The following is a 13,924-nucleotide window of genomic DNA, read 5'->3' on the forward strand; positions in this document are numbered from 1 at the left end:
ATGCAAAAACAATATGATCTAATTTACGTCGGAGCCGGAGCTGCGGTGTGCCTTCCTCAGCCCCGGCCGTTACACCGGGTAACGGCCGCCAGCAGGTGCCAGCCGCGCCCCCCACCGCTCCCCCCGAGCCGGCGCATGCGCGCGCCGCCCCCGCCGCACTACAGCTCCCGCAGCGCCCCGCGCCACCGGTTGCCTGGAAACCGGTAACGCCGCCATGGAGGCGGCCCAAGGTACGGGGTGGTGGGAAGGTCGGGTCGGGGCCCGCTCCGGCCCGCACGGGCCCACATCGCCCCTCCGGGGCGAGGGGGGATGCAGGCGCCCGCGTGTCCCCAGGTCCCACGAGTCTGCCCCCCGGTAGCCACCGCGCTCCTCATGCACCCGCCGCAGCCGGGGCGCCTCCTCACTGCGTCCAGCTGGGTCCCCTCTATGGCACCCACCGCATGGCTCCTCAGAAGCTCCCTTCCCTGCTCGCCCTGAGGAGCTCCTGGTGTCCCCTGCCTGCCCCTTTGCTGTCCCCCGCACAACAGACGGTCACTCGTCATGGCCTTTCCCTGGTGTCCAGGTGGAAGGTGGCCTTGGAAGAGTGTCAGGCTAAGGCATTGCTGGGCCTGCACCTCTGTGCAAGGCCGGTGCCATCAGCTCTGCATGCTGAAGGCTGTGTGGGACCAGTCTTCCTACGCAGAGGCTTTTGGAAAAAGCCTTTATTCTCATGTAGATGCTTGGCTTCAGAGAAGTGAAACAGGAATGAAAGTTCTGCAGCTGAAATAGACCATCCCGTACTTCATTTGAAATGTGGTTTTGCTTTACCTTGTGTGAGGCAGTTAGTTTTATTACCTGTTGCATCTGTGGCACTGTCCCCATGTTCATTTTTATGATTTTCTTTTACACTGTAAGTTAATAAGTAACTGTGGTGATGTCACCTGTTTATGTTTCTGCTTCATAAAAACCTGGTAACCTTTATTCACAAGGCAGACTTTAACAGACTTGAAACTCTTGCTTGCATGAGGCAGAGATAGGACATCTGGATTGTACAGAGGACTACTTTAGTTGTAAGGTTGGAAATTAGAGTTAAGTTTTATTTCTCCTAATTTTATAGGAAAATGTTTTGAATGTGTGCAACATAGCAATAGTGAGGTTCTAAGCAGGGCTGTCCTGTCCACTTTTCTCTCTTTGATAGGGGGGGAAAAAAGAGACAATGATAAAGGCAATATGTCTAGATCCTGCTGTGTAGCTATATCCTTGCTGTCTCAGTCTCTGACTAGTAAATATTTTATATACTTAACCTTAACTACTGTGAGAATTGATATCTTCTGTTATTGTCCTTGCTTTCAAGTCTTTTAGCTATTGTAAGAGAGAAAGCAATATTCTCTAGTACAAAAAATTTCTTCTGTGGGATTTTGGGTCAATTGCCTAAAACTGACTTTTATTACTAAATTTGTAGTAATGCTGACTGATAATGATACACAGACAGCACTGGATAGGTATGCCTGATTTACACTTGGATATTTTTCTTTGGGTATATAAGCACTAATGGACATTACAATTTTTTGAATGAAAGTAATTTTTGCAAAACTCCGCTCCTTCCACATGTTGTGTTCATCAGCAGCCCAATAAATTGCTCTGATGTAGTCTGAAGGCTAAAAGGAATGCTTAGAGAGTTGTTCAATGGCATGCTGTTTTTCATAAAGAAACAGAAGACTCAGAAAAAACTGCTGAGGGGACTGTATCTGAAGATGAGTTAAACAAGCAGGACTTGGCAGATGGGAAGAAATCCAACACATCCGAAGCAGAGCTAGATTTGAAGAAGATGCCTCAGCCTGAAAACAGGCTATAATTCAGTATGTAATTCTTTGTGGCAGACATCCCTCACAATAGCCAAACATTGCAGTCATTATTTCAGGCCAGTGTTACCCCCAGGCCAAAAAGAGAGCCGAGTGTAGCCCGTAAGGCTCATAGTACGGTGCTAAGAGGAGTCAGGATTGGAAGCAATAAAGCAAAATGAAGTCCTGGGATGAACTGGGTTCCTTCACGTGGAATAAAGACAAGTAAAGGAATAACACACAAGACAACCTGTCCTGAAGGACAGAACAAGTGACTTTTTTTTTTTTTCAAAACCTACCAGTGGCCCAAGCTTTTCTATAAAAAATTGCACATTTTAGTGTGAACCAAAAAATGAAATCCTGCAGAAGCAGCACAGTGTAGAGATGAATTTTTAATCTCTTGTTTATTACTGGTACTAATAGCACTGCAGTTATCTTCTGCAGAAATAGTTCCCTATTTCTACATATCCTGAATTAGTGGACAAAACTGATAATCACTCTTCTGTAGATGTAAAAGCTGAGGTGAGGTAGGTGGTGTCTTTTAAGCACAGTCACAGAGTTAATGGTGGGGCAGAGACAGCTTAAAATAGTAACTATTAGATATGTTCGGTTTCTAAAGTAAAATTGTAGGCCATGCTTTGATCGTTATTTAATTTGATGCATTTTATGCAGTTGAAATGTCAGTCATGGGGTTTATTAAGGCAAGCACTGCATTTATGAAGCTTACACATTTAAAGGCTTTTTTTTTTTTCTGGAAAGAGGAAAAATGTAGGATGTCATCTCAGTGATTTTTTTTGTATGTTACCAAATAAACACCCATTTGATTTAACTATCTTGTATTTTGAATAATTGAGACAATTGTCTGAGATGAGAAATCTCTTAATGCCCAAATTTACTAGGAGTTTTTGAGAAGCTCCTATATGTAAGGATTCTGCATGGCAGCAAAATTGCAAATAAACATCTTAGTTTTGGAATAACCGAAAGAATATACCCAAATGAACACATTTCTCCATTCTGAGGTGAGCTATGGCTTTTGAAAACATAGCTAAGAGAAAGGCAATCTGAAAGAAAACGGAGCTTAGCTGAAATTCACAGCTTATAGCACTGGCCACTGAAACAAATAAAATCTGAATTCACTCCTGAGTGAGTTCTTAGAAAGTGAAATGGTGGAACTGATGTGGATCTGGTACAGCGCTTCAGGCCAGTATCTTGAATTACTAGGACGAGAGGGGAAAAATAATAATACTGTCCTGATCAGGCATAATGTATAATTAGGGTTGGCAAAGATATCTGGTTGCCAACTTGTTTTTTTTTCCCACTTCACACCAGTTCTACCTGGCACTATCTCAGTTTTCAGTATCAAAAGCCTTAATTCTAGCTTATTTAGGAAAACTGCCTCAAAAAATACAGGAAAAGAAAATCAGCATTCAGAGAGAAGTATACCTTTGTCACAGTGAACCTACACAAAAGTTTTCTGGATCAGTCAACCCACTAAACTCAGAGTCTGCAACCAAAGTAGATGTGTGTCCCCCTTGAGCCTCCTCAGAGTCTTTAAATTCAAAATTTGTTTTGGCACAGTGCTTGAACACCATCACCAGTAATATGCACCGTGAACATCACAGTAACTTTCTTTAACTAGAACCCAAATATCAATGCAGGAGGAAATGTTCATACCCTCTTTCAGCCTAAAGCATTTTCCAGATAGGAATTAATTTATAATGAAAACCATGATAGTCTTAATTTTTAGAAGATAAATGATTGCTAATTAGTTACAATAATTTGAAATTTTATAGCACTTTTCTCTATGGATATCAAAACACTCTGCTAAGATGGGTAAGTATTATTATCTCATTTTTCACAAGAGATAACTGAGACAGCCAGAGGTGAAATGGCTGATACAAATTGTACACGTCATTTGTGGGTTTGGAATTAGAATTCAGGTCTCTGAACACTCTACTATATATTTATGCAACTAGTCTGTAACTATTTCTTCAACTTCAGTGATATCAGTTCTGTTACACCATTAAAACCTCATGAATTTCATTTAAATATATTGAGATATATTGCAATTGTTGTCTTTTGATTTGTTTTCTGAATGTAAAACTTCCTGCATGTCTGTTTTCAAGGTTTTCTAAGCAGTCCTGAGGGGTAAAAACTAATTTTAATTCTTAAATGAAATTATGCAGGAAAGTCAGATTCTGGCAGAGACTCAGAACCTTTGGATGAAGATTGAGTAGGGCAGGTTGACTATATAATGACGAGAATGACATGTCTATAATATTTCTTTGCCCTCACTGTCCTTCTTGTGGGTGTCATTATCTTTGGACACTTTGCCTTTCCTGAAATACCTGAAAAGTCTGAAATGCCTTAAAAGATCTTCTCCCAAATGGATTCTGACTCAAAGCCAGAAAGAAGAAATGTGTTTTTAGGAACTTTTTCTTGGTATCAAAGTCAGGCTAACACATAAAGCGAGATTTGTTTGCATCCTGCCTATATTTGTTATTTTGAATATTTAAGTTCCTTTACATTCAACTTGTGAACTTTCTGATTTCTGATGGTATTTTATAGCTCTAGTATTCGTACAAAATTGCTGCAATGTTCATTTTAAAGTGTTTTATTTAGAAATGGACACCGTGTTTGAAATCAAAAGGCAGAACAAATTTAGAATATGAGCAATGTTTGTGCGTTTTGCTTCTTTCAGAGATGTTTACATAAATGATCAATGTGTTTGTTTTTTATACGAAAAAATTGGATCCTTCCCACCCCAGAGGACAATGGTAACTAGTGAAATTGTAGCACTCTGAAAATTATAATCTGAAAGCTGAAAAATTGTTGGGGGGTGTTAGTTAAGCTGCTTAAAGCTTTGGTTTTTTTTAAAAAATGTGTAATGTTATTAATTCATTTTCCATGAATATAGAATGTTTGAAAGAAAGTCCTTTTTTTGTTAAATATTCATCTCTCCTGCTTTTCCATTCAAGGTATTAGATGATCTCAGAATGTTTATCTTCTGATATTTTTGGGAGGTCCACCAGAAAGGTGAAGAAATAGCCTTGTGGTCTCAAAACCAACTTTCTCCCCAGTATATTAAAGAGAAGCCCAAATCATGTAAATCTGTCTTCAGCTTCCACTGTTATGCAATATGTGGTCTGTCTATAGCAGTGTACACAGAGCCTGGAGTCCTAAAACCTGAACCAATGAATTCACCCTTCAAATTAGGACATATCTTTGGGTTATTCTTATAACACATGACACGAATATTATCTTTGGTAATCTCAAAGCATTTGAGAGGAAATGAAAATGATCCAAATGGCAGATGAAGGCCAAAATACTAGAAGTTCCTCTTCACCACCACCAGGTAAAGAGGACATGCCATCTTCTCCAAAGGAACAGGAAGGAGCTGATGAGAACCCATCAGAAGGTGCACAGGCAGATCATGGTGGTGTCCGTGAGTATTTCCTGCTATTATATAGTGATTTCAATACTGAATCTACATTAGCTTCTGGCTTCTCCCACCACTCACCTCTTTCTTACTAGCATGCGTTCATCTTCAGTTGCTGCTCTTGGTGTTGCCAAATTTCATTTTGACTCTGGTCAAAGATGACCCTTTCCAGTGAAGTTCTGGGCTCTCCACTGTGTCTGCAGTTCCCGCTGTCCCTCAGCCCACAAAGACTCTCCCCTGAAAATTTTTGCTGCTTAGATCTATCTCTGTGCTTAGTACTGCAATCAGTTCATTAACTCCACCATTGTCTTTCAGTCAGAGACCTGTATTTCTCTTTCTAACACCGTTTTCATCTTGAAATGCCTGTCCAGTGTCTATTTCAGGTGTTCTGCATGTCATCTAATACACTAGATCTAGGCAGCATGGACAACAAAATCCACTAGTGGGTCTCCTGTGGAACTTTGGAAGGATTTTTGATGCTTATATTGCTGCATTACTTTCAGCATTTGTTTGATCTTCCTATCATGACTTTTTCCTGTTATAGGATGTGTTTCTTTCCTTCCCCTAAGTTTTAAACTATGTAGCAAACTTCTCCCTACACTTAATGCTAAACAGCAGCAAGTCCATTGTTATGCAGAAGGGATTTTTTTTTGCTACTGCAGAACTATGTATTTATTTAACATGACATGTATGAGCAAATTAGTCAAAGGAATTCATACCTAAGAGAGTAATTCCAATTGTCCTTTGCAGAAGAAAGAAAAACTAGTCTTCCAGAGGAATCACCAGCTGCAGAGGAGCAGGAGGAAGAAGTGGAACAAGTGGAATCAGATGCTGAAAGCGTTGGTGAGTGCTGCTTTCTATTGAAGAGATGTTGGTACGAACTTAAAAATCCCACTACTTTCTAGTTTTCATTTTTTCACTGAACAGCATCTCAGACCAGTGCCATCACGTTACAGTTATTGAGTTTCTCTGCCCCCTTTCAGTTGGCTTACCTTTCCCATGGCTGGTCTCTGACCCCTTTGGCTGTTTTTCATAGAACACCTAGGAGAGAAAAATATCAAGACAGGGTGAGAGCTTACAACATAGGTAATGGGTGTTTGATCTGAGATATCAAACTGAAAAGTACTTTTATCAAGTGCTTATGACTAGTTGAAAGTCAAGTTGACAGTATTCTGCGCTGCAGTCCAGCAAAGAACTACCCTGGGTCGCACATTACCAGTATGCCTTTTTGAGGACAATGGTGTCTTATGGTGATCTGTTGTATGTAGTTTTACTAATTGTTTTGTATAGTGATGTGCATTTAATAGCTACTGAAGAGACACTTTAAACTTTATTTGCTTTCTAAAGCTGAGACCTAAACACTAAGCAAAGCCAAACTACTTCGGTAGGTCTTGAGTTTTAAAATATATTTTTATAAAGCACTCTTGAAATTTTTATTTTTAAATTCTTCATGTTTGAATACTCACAGTAAAGTTTTTAAAAGCCTGAGGGAGTGCTTGTTACAGGCTGTTTCAGGACAAGTTGTTACTAAGGCGTGGTACACCTGTTTTGAGCTATGGAGTGCCTATTATTCTGTTGAAGGAGGCAAGGAATGTGTGAATCCTTCCCTTTTGCAGTTAGGTGCAAGTATCAGCAAGGACCCTAAAATTTATGGTGAATATAAATTTCCTTTATGCTCCCACTTCTGAGGTGCAGAAGGCCATTTGGAAGAGCAAGATAACAGTGAAATACTCTCAGAGACAAAAAAAAAGCCTGAGAAGGTAGAAGAGAAAATCTCGGAAACTTTCTTCTATAATTATGAAGATATATATTCACGACCATTTGTCACTGAAAACTCTGGGATACCAATTAACCTTCTTACTCTTAAGTATCCTTTCTGTTGAGGCTGTGCAAAATTAAAGCTAAGGATATTTAATATATGGTTTTAAAATTGTACTTGCTAATTTGGAGTAGATTATGTGGCATTAGTGGGATACATTTGATTGAGACACAGATAAGAATCCTGACCAGTTATGGTTCTGGGTGAATTTAATCTTAAACGTTGTCTTGACCTCATAAACATTTCTTATTTGACATAATTCTTACAGTTATAAGTGCTCTTGTAGAACTAGATCAGGGCCAATTTAATGTGACCAGGCAGAAGACTAACCTAAGAATATCCCCTGCAAAGCTCTCCCTTTCTGTGTAGCCACATTGGTGTTCCCCAAGAAGCTGAGGGGAGGGCAGGAGAAGACCAGCTGTGTAACTCATACTTCCTCACAGAACTGCTAAGGGAGAAGTGTGGAAGAAACCAGGTAGATTTGTAGCCTGGTGCTCAGAAGATCTAAACTGGGAGAATGAAGCGATGCCCATCAATTAAGAGCTCCAGTAAGTCCGTTGCTATGTATGGTCAAGTAGGATATGACACATGACTTTCACAAGTGCTGGTGGTTTTCTCTGCAGATACAGTCAAGTTGCTATTGAAGACTGGATTTTCCCTTTTCTACGTCTGCCTGTAAACATTTAAGAGATGATCTTGAGCACTTCCTTGGTTTGGTCTCATTTCTGTAGAACAGTTCCTAGTAATCTGAGGCACATCTCTTACACTTTGTTTGAAAAGAGAACACTGATAGAATATTAATTCCTTGCAGTCGCAAAGGATCAAGCAGAGGCAAGAGGTGTAACCCTGTAGTGGAGATGAAAGGACGGACTATGAATTTTAGAAGGTCTTCACTTGCGCCTTCCCCTCAGTTATAGAGACTTGGTATATTTTACCTTCACTGTATACTGAATAAAACTATCTCCTACCATCATTCATGGTAGGAGTCATTAGTCACCAGATTCAGTATTCCCATTTCAGTTTTTGTTTAAGTGTTTCTATCCACTTAGTAAACTTTTCTAGAAAGCCAGCGTAAAATCTTTTCCTTATTGAACTGTTCTCAGGCATTCTTTTGGATATGACTCCACCAGAAGTGTAAACCTGCTGCCGATGAATAGCAAAACACTGATGTATATAGCAGGCAACCAAGTGGTGCTCCTGGACCTGAAAACTAAATCTCAAAGTTATCTCCGGAGCAGCAGTGGTGGTGGAATTGGGTTTCTCACGGTATGGTTTTTGTTTCCTGTTTTAGGCTGTTAGTCACTTTCTAGAAGCGAAATGTTCACTTAGTTGCCTGATGGAAGATTTCTACAGCTGCACCTGCATATACATAAGAAAGTATGACATTGATTAAGGGGATGTGTGGACTATGCAGCATGGGCTGCTCAGCCCATCAACGTAATTGGCAGAGGACAAATACCTGCATACCTAAGTCCCAGGCTCAGATACCTTAAAGAACTGATAGTTGCCAGCTGGTATTAATTTTTAGAACTATCGCAGTCTTATTTCAGTTTATATCAACTTTTTTTTTTTTTGACCACTCATCTCTCCTAGTCGCAGCTGATATTAATATAGTGTTTTGCCTGCAGTTAAAATTTAGAAAATCAAGTTCCTAGATAAATGAAGAGAAAAAGTATCTGGTTTCACTCTAGTAACTCTCAAATGCTTCCGCTGGATTTGAAGAACCTTACCCCGTGAAGGGATCTGCCCTCTCTCAGTTGTATTCCACATGAGCAAGGCTTTCAGAATGCCAGCCTCAGATTGTTCTGCTCCATTGTAAGCAGCCTTTTCTGGGGAATCGTGGTACATCTTTATGTCTTCAGAACCATGTCATTCAGGATGGGTTTTCTGCAGCTGTCTGCTGAAGTAGATGGCTGCTAACACAAATCCTGCTCGTGGAAAGACCAGCTATTGACTTGAGTGAGGTAGGAATAGTAAAAGAATGCATAATAAAGCAAATGATTTCATAGTTTGTCATGGTTCTGCATTACATGTGCACTATACCATTTTTTGTGCGTAATGGTTTTATCATTTTGTGTGCATAGTCACTTCATTCTGATATTGAGCAATAGATTGGCAGTTGTTCAGAATAAATGCACAGAAAAACGCAACCTAGTATTTATGGCAATGTCTTTTGACTAATGAGTGAGTAAATACAATAACTCAATAACTAGCAGAATAGAGACAACGGTGTCATTACAGTATGCAACGGGACTTCTGCTTTTTCAAGGCACACCCTACTAAGCAGTACTTTGCAGTAGGAGAAAAAGGAAAGAAGCCAAACCTCATCATCTATGATTATCCTTCACTGAGGCCCTACAGAATACTACGAGGTAGTGTAAAAGTTCTATTTTCATTTTACACAAATGGGCCAGTGTTTACAGATCCCAGCAGATGGAGTAGTGGATCACTTTAGAAGTTTAGAAGGAAATGTAACCTTTTGGTCCTTCAAAGCAAAATAGAAAACACCGATTTCAAGCTTTTTCATTATTGTGTGGGAGGAAACTTTTATTTAGTAGAAATAGTCAACTGAGAGCTATTACCTAGTGAAACAAATAATTGCAGTGAAAGTTGAGCTTCTTCTAAGTAGATTAGTTTCTTCCTCTTTTCTCTGTGTGTGTATGTGTGTATTGGGGCTTGTGTGTTTCTTCAGGTGGAACAGAGGAAGCCTACGTTTTTGGTGATTTCAATGGTGCTGGCACTTTACTGGCCAGTATTGGGAGCAGCCCTGACTACATGCTGACTATCTGGGATTGGAAACAAGAAAAGATTGTGTTGAGGTCAAAAGCTTTTTCACAGGATGTCTACAGGGTCACATTTTGTGCTGATAATGAAGAGCAACTGACTACATCTGGAGCGGGACACATCAGGTAGGTTTACAGATTAGGATTATCCAAAATCATAATAGGTAGAAGATGACTAACAGGAATGTATCATTAACAAACATGGACCAATGAGAAATGCTATTTTATCCAGCCATTACAATTACAAAAATGAGAAAGTTCAAGTCAGCCACCCAAGTCTTTTAATGCTTTTGCTGTGCAAAAAGGATGATACTTGATGTTGAATGTCAGTGCCACTGGCTCCATTCTTGTAATTTCAACAAGCACCAGGGAGAATTAATAAAAAATATTAATATATATATGTCTTCTAACTGGTAACACAGCACATATGCCTCTTGTGCCTTCTGGGCTTTCTACCTCTGATTTCTTGAACTCAGCTGCTGTTTGGGCAGCCATTAAAACTGGTTGCCAAGTCGTGGATCAGAAATCCTCTGATACCACCAAAAGCCTGCAAGGAAGCTTTACAAAAGATATATGTACACTCCCTTCTCTGGTGAGTTCATGGTTTCTTTTGTAATAAAAAATAAACCACAACTTTAAGCTCTTTGTATCAGCTTTGTGTTCTGTACTTATCCAGTATTCAATGTTAATACAGCAGAGACTTAAGATATGACTTGGATGCTTTTGTAATAGAAATTACACCTTTAAAATTATAACACTTATAAAGATTTTTTTAATTTTAAGGGAGATGTCAGATCAAAATCTGAGATTTACTCTATAGTTTGGTTGCAGGGTTGGTCTGAAATACGAAATGCTTATTAGACCTAGAATGAATGTGGTTTAGAATACATTATTTATGGAAATCAGACAAAACAAAATCCCTTATAAACTTTCTTTTGAGCTAAAATGCTGTGAATAAACTCTGGCATAGTTTTTGTAACATGATAAACATGACTTTTCACCCAAATGTGGTCTCTAATTCAATTTTCAACACCTGTCTTAAATGTAACGTCTCCTGTACACACAGTGAGGGATCTCTAATTGCAGTAGATGTTAATTTTTCTGTAATGCAGTCATTTAAAGCTATGTTTCATACTGCTAAAAAAATAATGATCAAATTGAAATAGATGTGAAGATCTAGGATAAAATCTTTGTCTCACTGAGATTTTATAGTCAAGCTCAAGTCTGTCAGGGCACTTGGATGAATTCGGTGACGACTTTAGTCCCTTGTATTTACAAAGTTAAGCATCATACACTGAAGACAAGAAGAGTAAAATAGGTATCCCTAAGTATGTGTATTGGTTGTAGCTGGAAGGCTGTAGCTATGCATTTTACACTTATTAATTTTAAATAGTAGTTTAATCTTCATTCTGCCTATTCCAAATACTTTTCCTAGCTTTTTCATAGGGGAAGCATAGGGAAATGTGTTTGTGTAGTTACAAAGCTTTATCTCATTTTAAAAAGAAAAACACAAAGGCTCCTGTGAAAAAGAATAATAAATGAACAGCCCTTATCTCAGAGGCATCCCTGATAAGAGTATTACAATGTTGGAGCGGGTCTGAAGAACGTGTTTAGGAAATCTTGTATCAGAGAGCGTTTTTTTTTTTATATATACTCAGGTTCTGGAAGATGGCTCTCACATTCACTGGTCTCAAGTTACAAGGAGCTTTGGGCAGGTTTGGAAAAACAGCAGTGACCGACATTATAGGTTATGTGGAGCTGCCTGATGGGAAGGTAAGTAAGAAAAAGTTTAATTGATTTTATGTTCTCTCTCAGGTTTTGATATAAAGTCTACTGAGTAAGTTGGAGAGTTACTATTTGCTTCAAAGTGATTTGAATTAGACCCTCAATGCACTGCTCTGATAAGTTAATATTGACTTTAATTTGCCAAAAACCGGGCTTGCTTTGTAGTAATTGAAAAGTACATTTAGTATTGTAATTCCCAGACAAAAGATCTCTGTTGGCTTAGAGCTGAGGCTTCTCTTATGGGGTAGTGAAACCTTAGTGTAAAGAAATACAAAGGCTGTCAGCCCTAATCTTTAACCATTTCAGTCACATTGTAAAAAACTGAATCTTCTCACCCTTTACACCTTCTCTTGCAAATAACTGTACATTGCTATTGATTTAATGCTTTCATGGAAGGAAGCCACAAATGTTAACCAGTATTTCTGCATAGTTAAGTGCAGGTGCTTATGTGCTTATCTCATTTTCATTGAAGGTTGTCTCAGGGACTGAGTGGGGCAACTTGCTGCTTTGGGAAGGTGGCCTCATTAAAGTAGAGCTCTGTCGAACTGGACACAGGCCCTGTCACAGTGGCCCTGTCAGCCAGTTAGTTCTGGATGAAGGAGAACTTGTCACTGTTGGAAAAGATGGCTTCATTCGGGTGAGTTTTTCTTCTGCTCTGCCTTTAGGTGTGCAAATTTGTGGTCAGTAGGTACACGTTACGTGTTTTCTTTACCAGGGCTTATTTATGGAGGCAATTTTCTTTCTGAGAATGAATTTTTAGAACAAACAGAATAAGAGCACATCTCCACAGTGTCTATGTTTGAATTGGATAGTGTTCACGCAACGTTCTGTTTAATAGGGGTAAATAAATCACCTTTTACTCTAGTAAATCAGAATAATTTTCAATGATTCTCCAACAGCTTTGTTCTTGCCTGCATTCTAACTTTTTTGTCATGTATAGTTTTGATTAATCTTTATAATTTTCAGGCCTATTAATATCTTTATAATTTTCAGACCTTTGTGTCTGAAGTAACACCAAATACTTTTGGTGTTATTTCAAATTATAAACTACAGCCATATTTGAAATTAATTTTCAGAGTATTTGAAAGCTCAGATTATTAATATTAAAATGACATAGAAAATTACTAGCCTCTCAGAGATACATATACTGAAATAGAGGAACAATTAAAAGAAAAGGCACCCTGAAGTTAACAGATAATTCTATAAATTAAGGTCAAAAAGTTTTTCTTATCCATACCAGACCAGTTTCTGATCTCACCTGTCAATTATCAAGGATTTTGCAATCTTTTTTGCCTCCTCTTTAAGGGAAGACATGATGTGTCATCTGCTGATGTGTGAAAGACGCAGATAGTCAACAGGAAGCCGGCTGTTATAGACAGCAGAGGATTTCAAACACCCTTGAGTTTTTGTTGTTGTTGTTTTTTTGTAAATTGATATTATCCCATTAGGAAAATTCACTTGGTTATAAGGGTGCCAACTGATGTCTTGTCCTTATCGCACAGAGCAGAACACAGATGTGTTAGATCTCCCGTTCTTTCTTCTGCGCTGCACGAGCAATGCTGAGAGCAGGCAGATATCATTCACTCTTTATAGTTCTGAGGCTGACACGTATAGCTCTGCTAGTACCAGGGCTGAATTTAAGCAACTGTTGTTTCAGAATTGGACGGAGAACTTTTACATTTAATTTGCATGGCACCCAAACATATCGAATAGTAGTTATTGATTGTCACTGTTCTAGGTTACATTCAAAGCAGCAAGGCAGATATGACAGGTTTCATACTCTACCTGTAGTATCTACACTCCCCTGGTTTCTTCTGATTTTGAATTTCCATATTAATTGTGTATGAAAACATAACCTGGTCTTATAACCCCCATTTTTTTCATGCTTCTAACACCATGAAGATGTGGAACTTTGAGGCAATAGATGCTGCTGACTCTGTGGATGACACAGGGTTACTGGAAGTGGAGCCTATGAATGAACTTCATGTTGGCAGAAATGTCAGTCTGAGTTTCATGTCAAAAATTCATGACTGTGGACAGCCCGTTTGGTATGCTCAGGTAAGATACGTGCAAGTACATTCATCTCTGTGGAGAAACACAGAATGAGGGAGGTGATGTTAACTAACAGCAGGAGTCCATTACAAATCACTACATTTCTTTTATATATATATAAAATCATCTTCCTCTTTCAAACACTGGAACAGGCTTCCTAGAAGGGGATTTATGTCCCAAGCCTAGCAGTGTTTAAAAGTCGTTTGGACAATGCCCTTAATAACAT

At 39.0% G+C, this 13,924-nt stretch overlaps 1 protein-coding gene across 1 annotated transcript in view; it reads left to right on the forward strand.

The window, feature by feature from the left end:
- Positions 1–184: 184 nt before the first annotated feature.
- Positions 185–13,924, forward strand: part of CFAP44 (cilia and flagella associated protein 44) — a 47,475-nt gene continuing 33,735 nt past the window's right edge. The window contains exons 1-10 of the mRNA XM_074572827.1: positions 185–230; positions 5,176–5,265; positions 6,010–6,102; positions 6,955–7,126; positions 8,182–8,344; positions 9,348–9,450; positions 9,771–9,987; positions 11,520–11,634; positions 12,119–12,283; positions 13,549–13,704. Of these exons, the coding sequence (XP_074428928.1) occupies positions 215–230; positions 5,176–5,265; positions 6,010–6,102; positions 6,955–7,126; positions 8,182–8,344; positions 9,348–9,450; positions 9,771–9,987; positions 11,520–11,634; positions 12,119–12,283; positions 13,549–13,704 (1,290 nt within the window). The 5' untranslated portion in view covers positions 185–214. The remainder of the gene's footprint in view (positions 231–5,175; positions 5,266–6,009; positions 6,103–6,954; positions 7,127–8,181; positions 8,345–9,347; positions 9,451–9,770; positions 9,988–11,519; positions 11,635–12,118; positions 12,284–13,548; positions 13,705–13,924) is intronic.

The sequence above is a fragment of the Larus michahellis genome, chromosome 1 (genome assembly GCF_964199755.1).
Source record: "Larus michahellis chromosome 1, bLarMic1.1, whole genome shotgun sequence".
NCBI classification, from domain to species: domain Eukaryota; kingdom Metazoa; phylum Chordata; class Aves; order Charadriiformes; family Laridae; genus Larus; species Larus michahellis.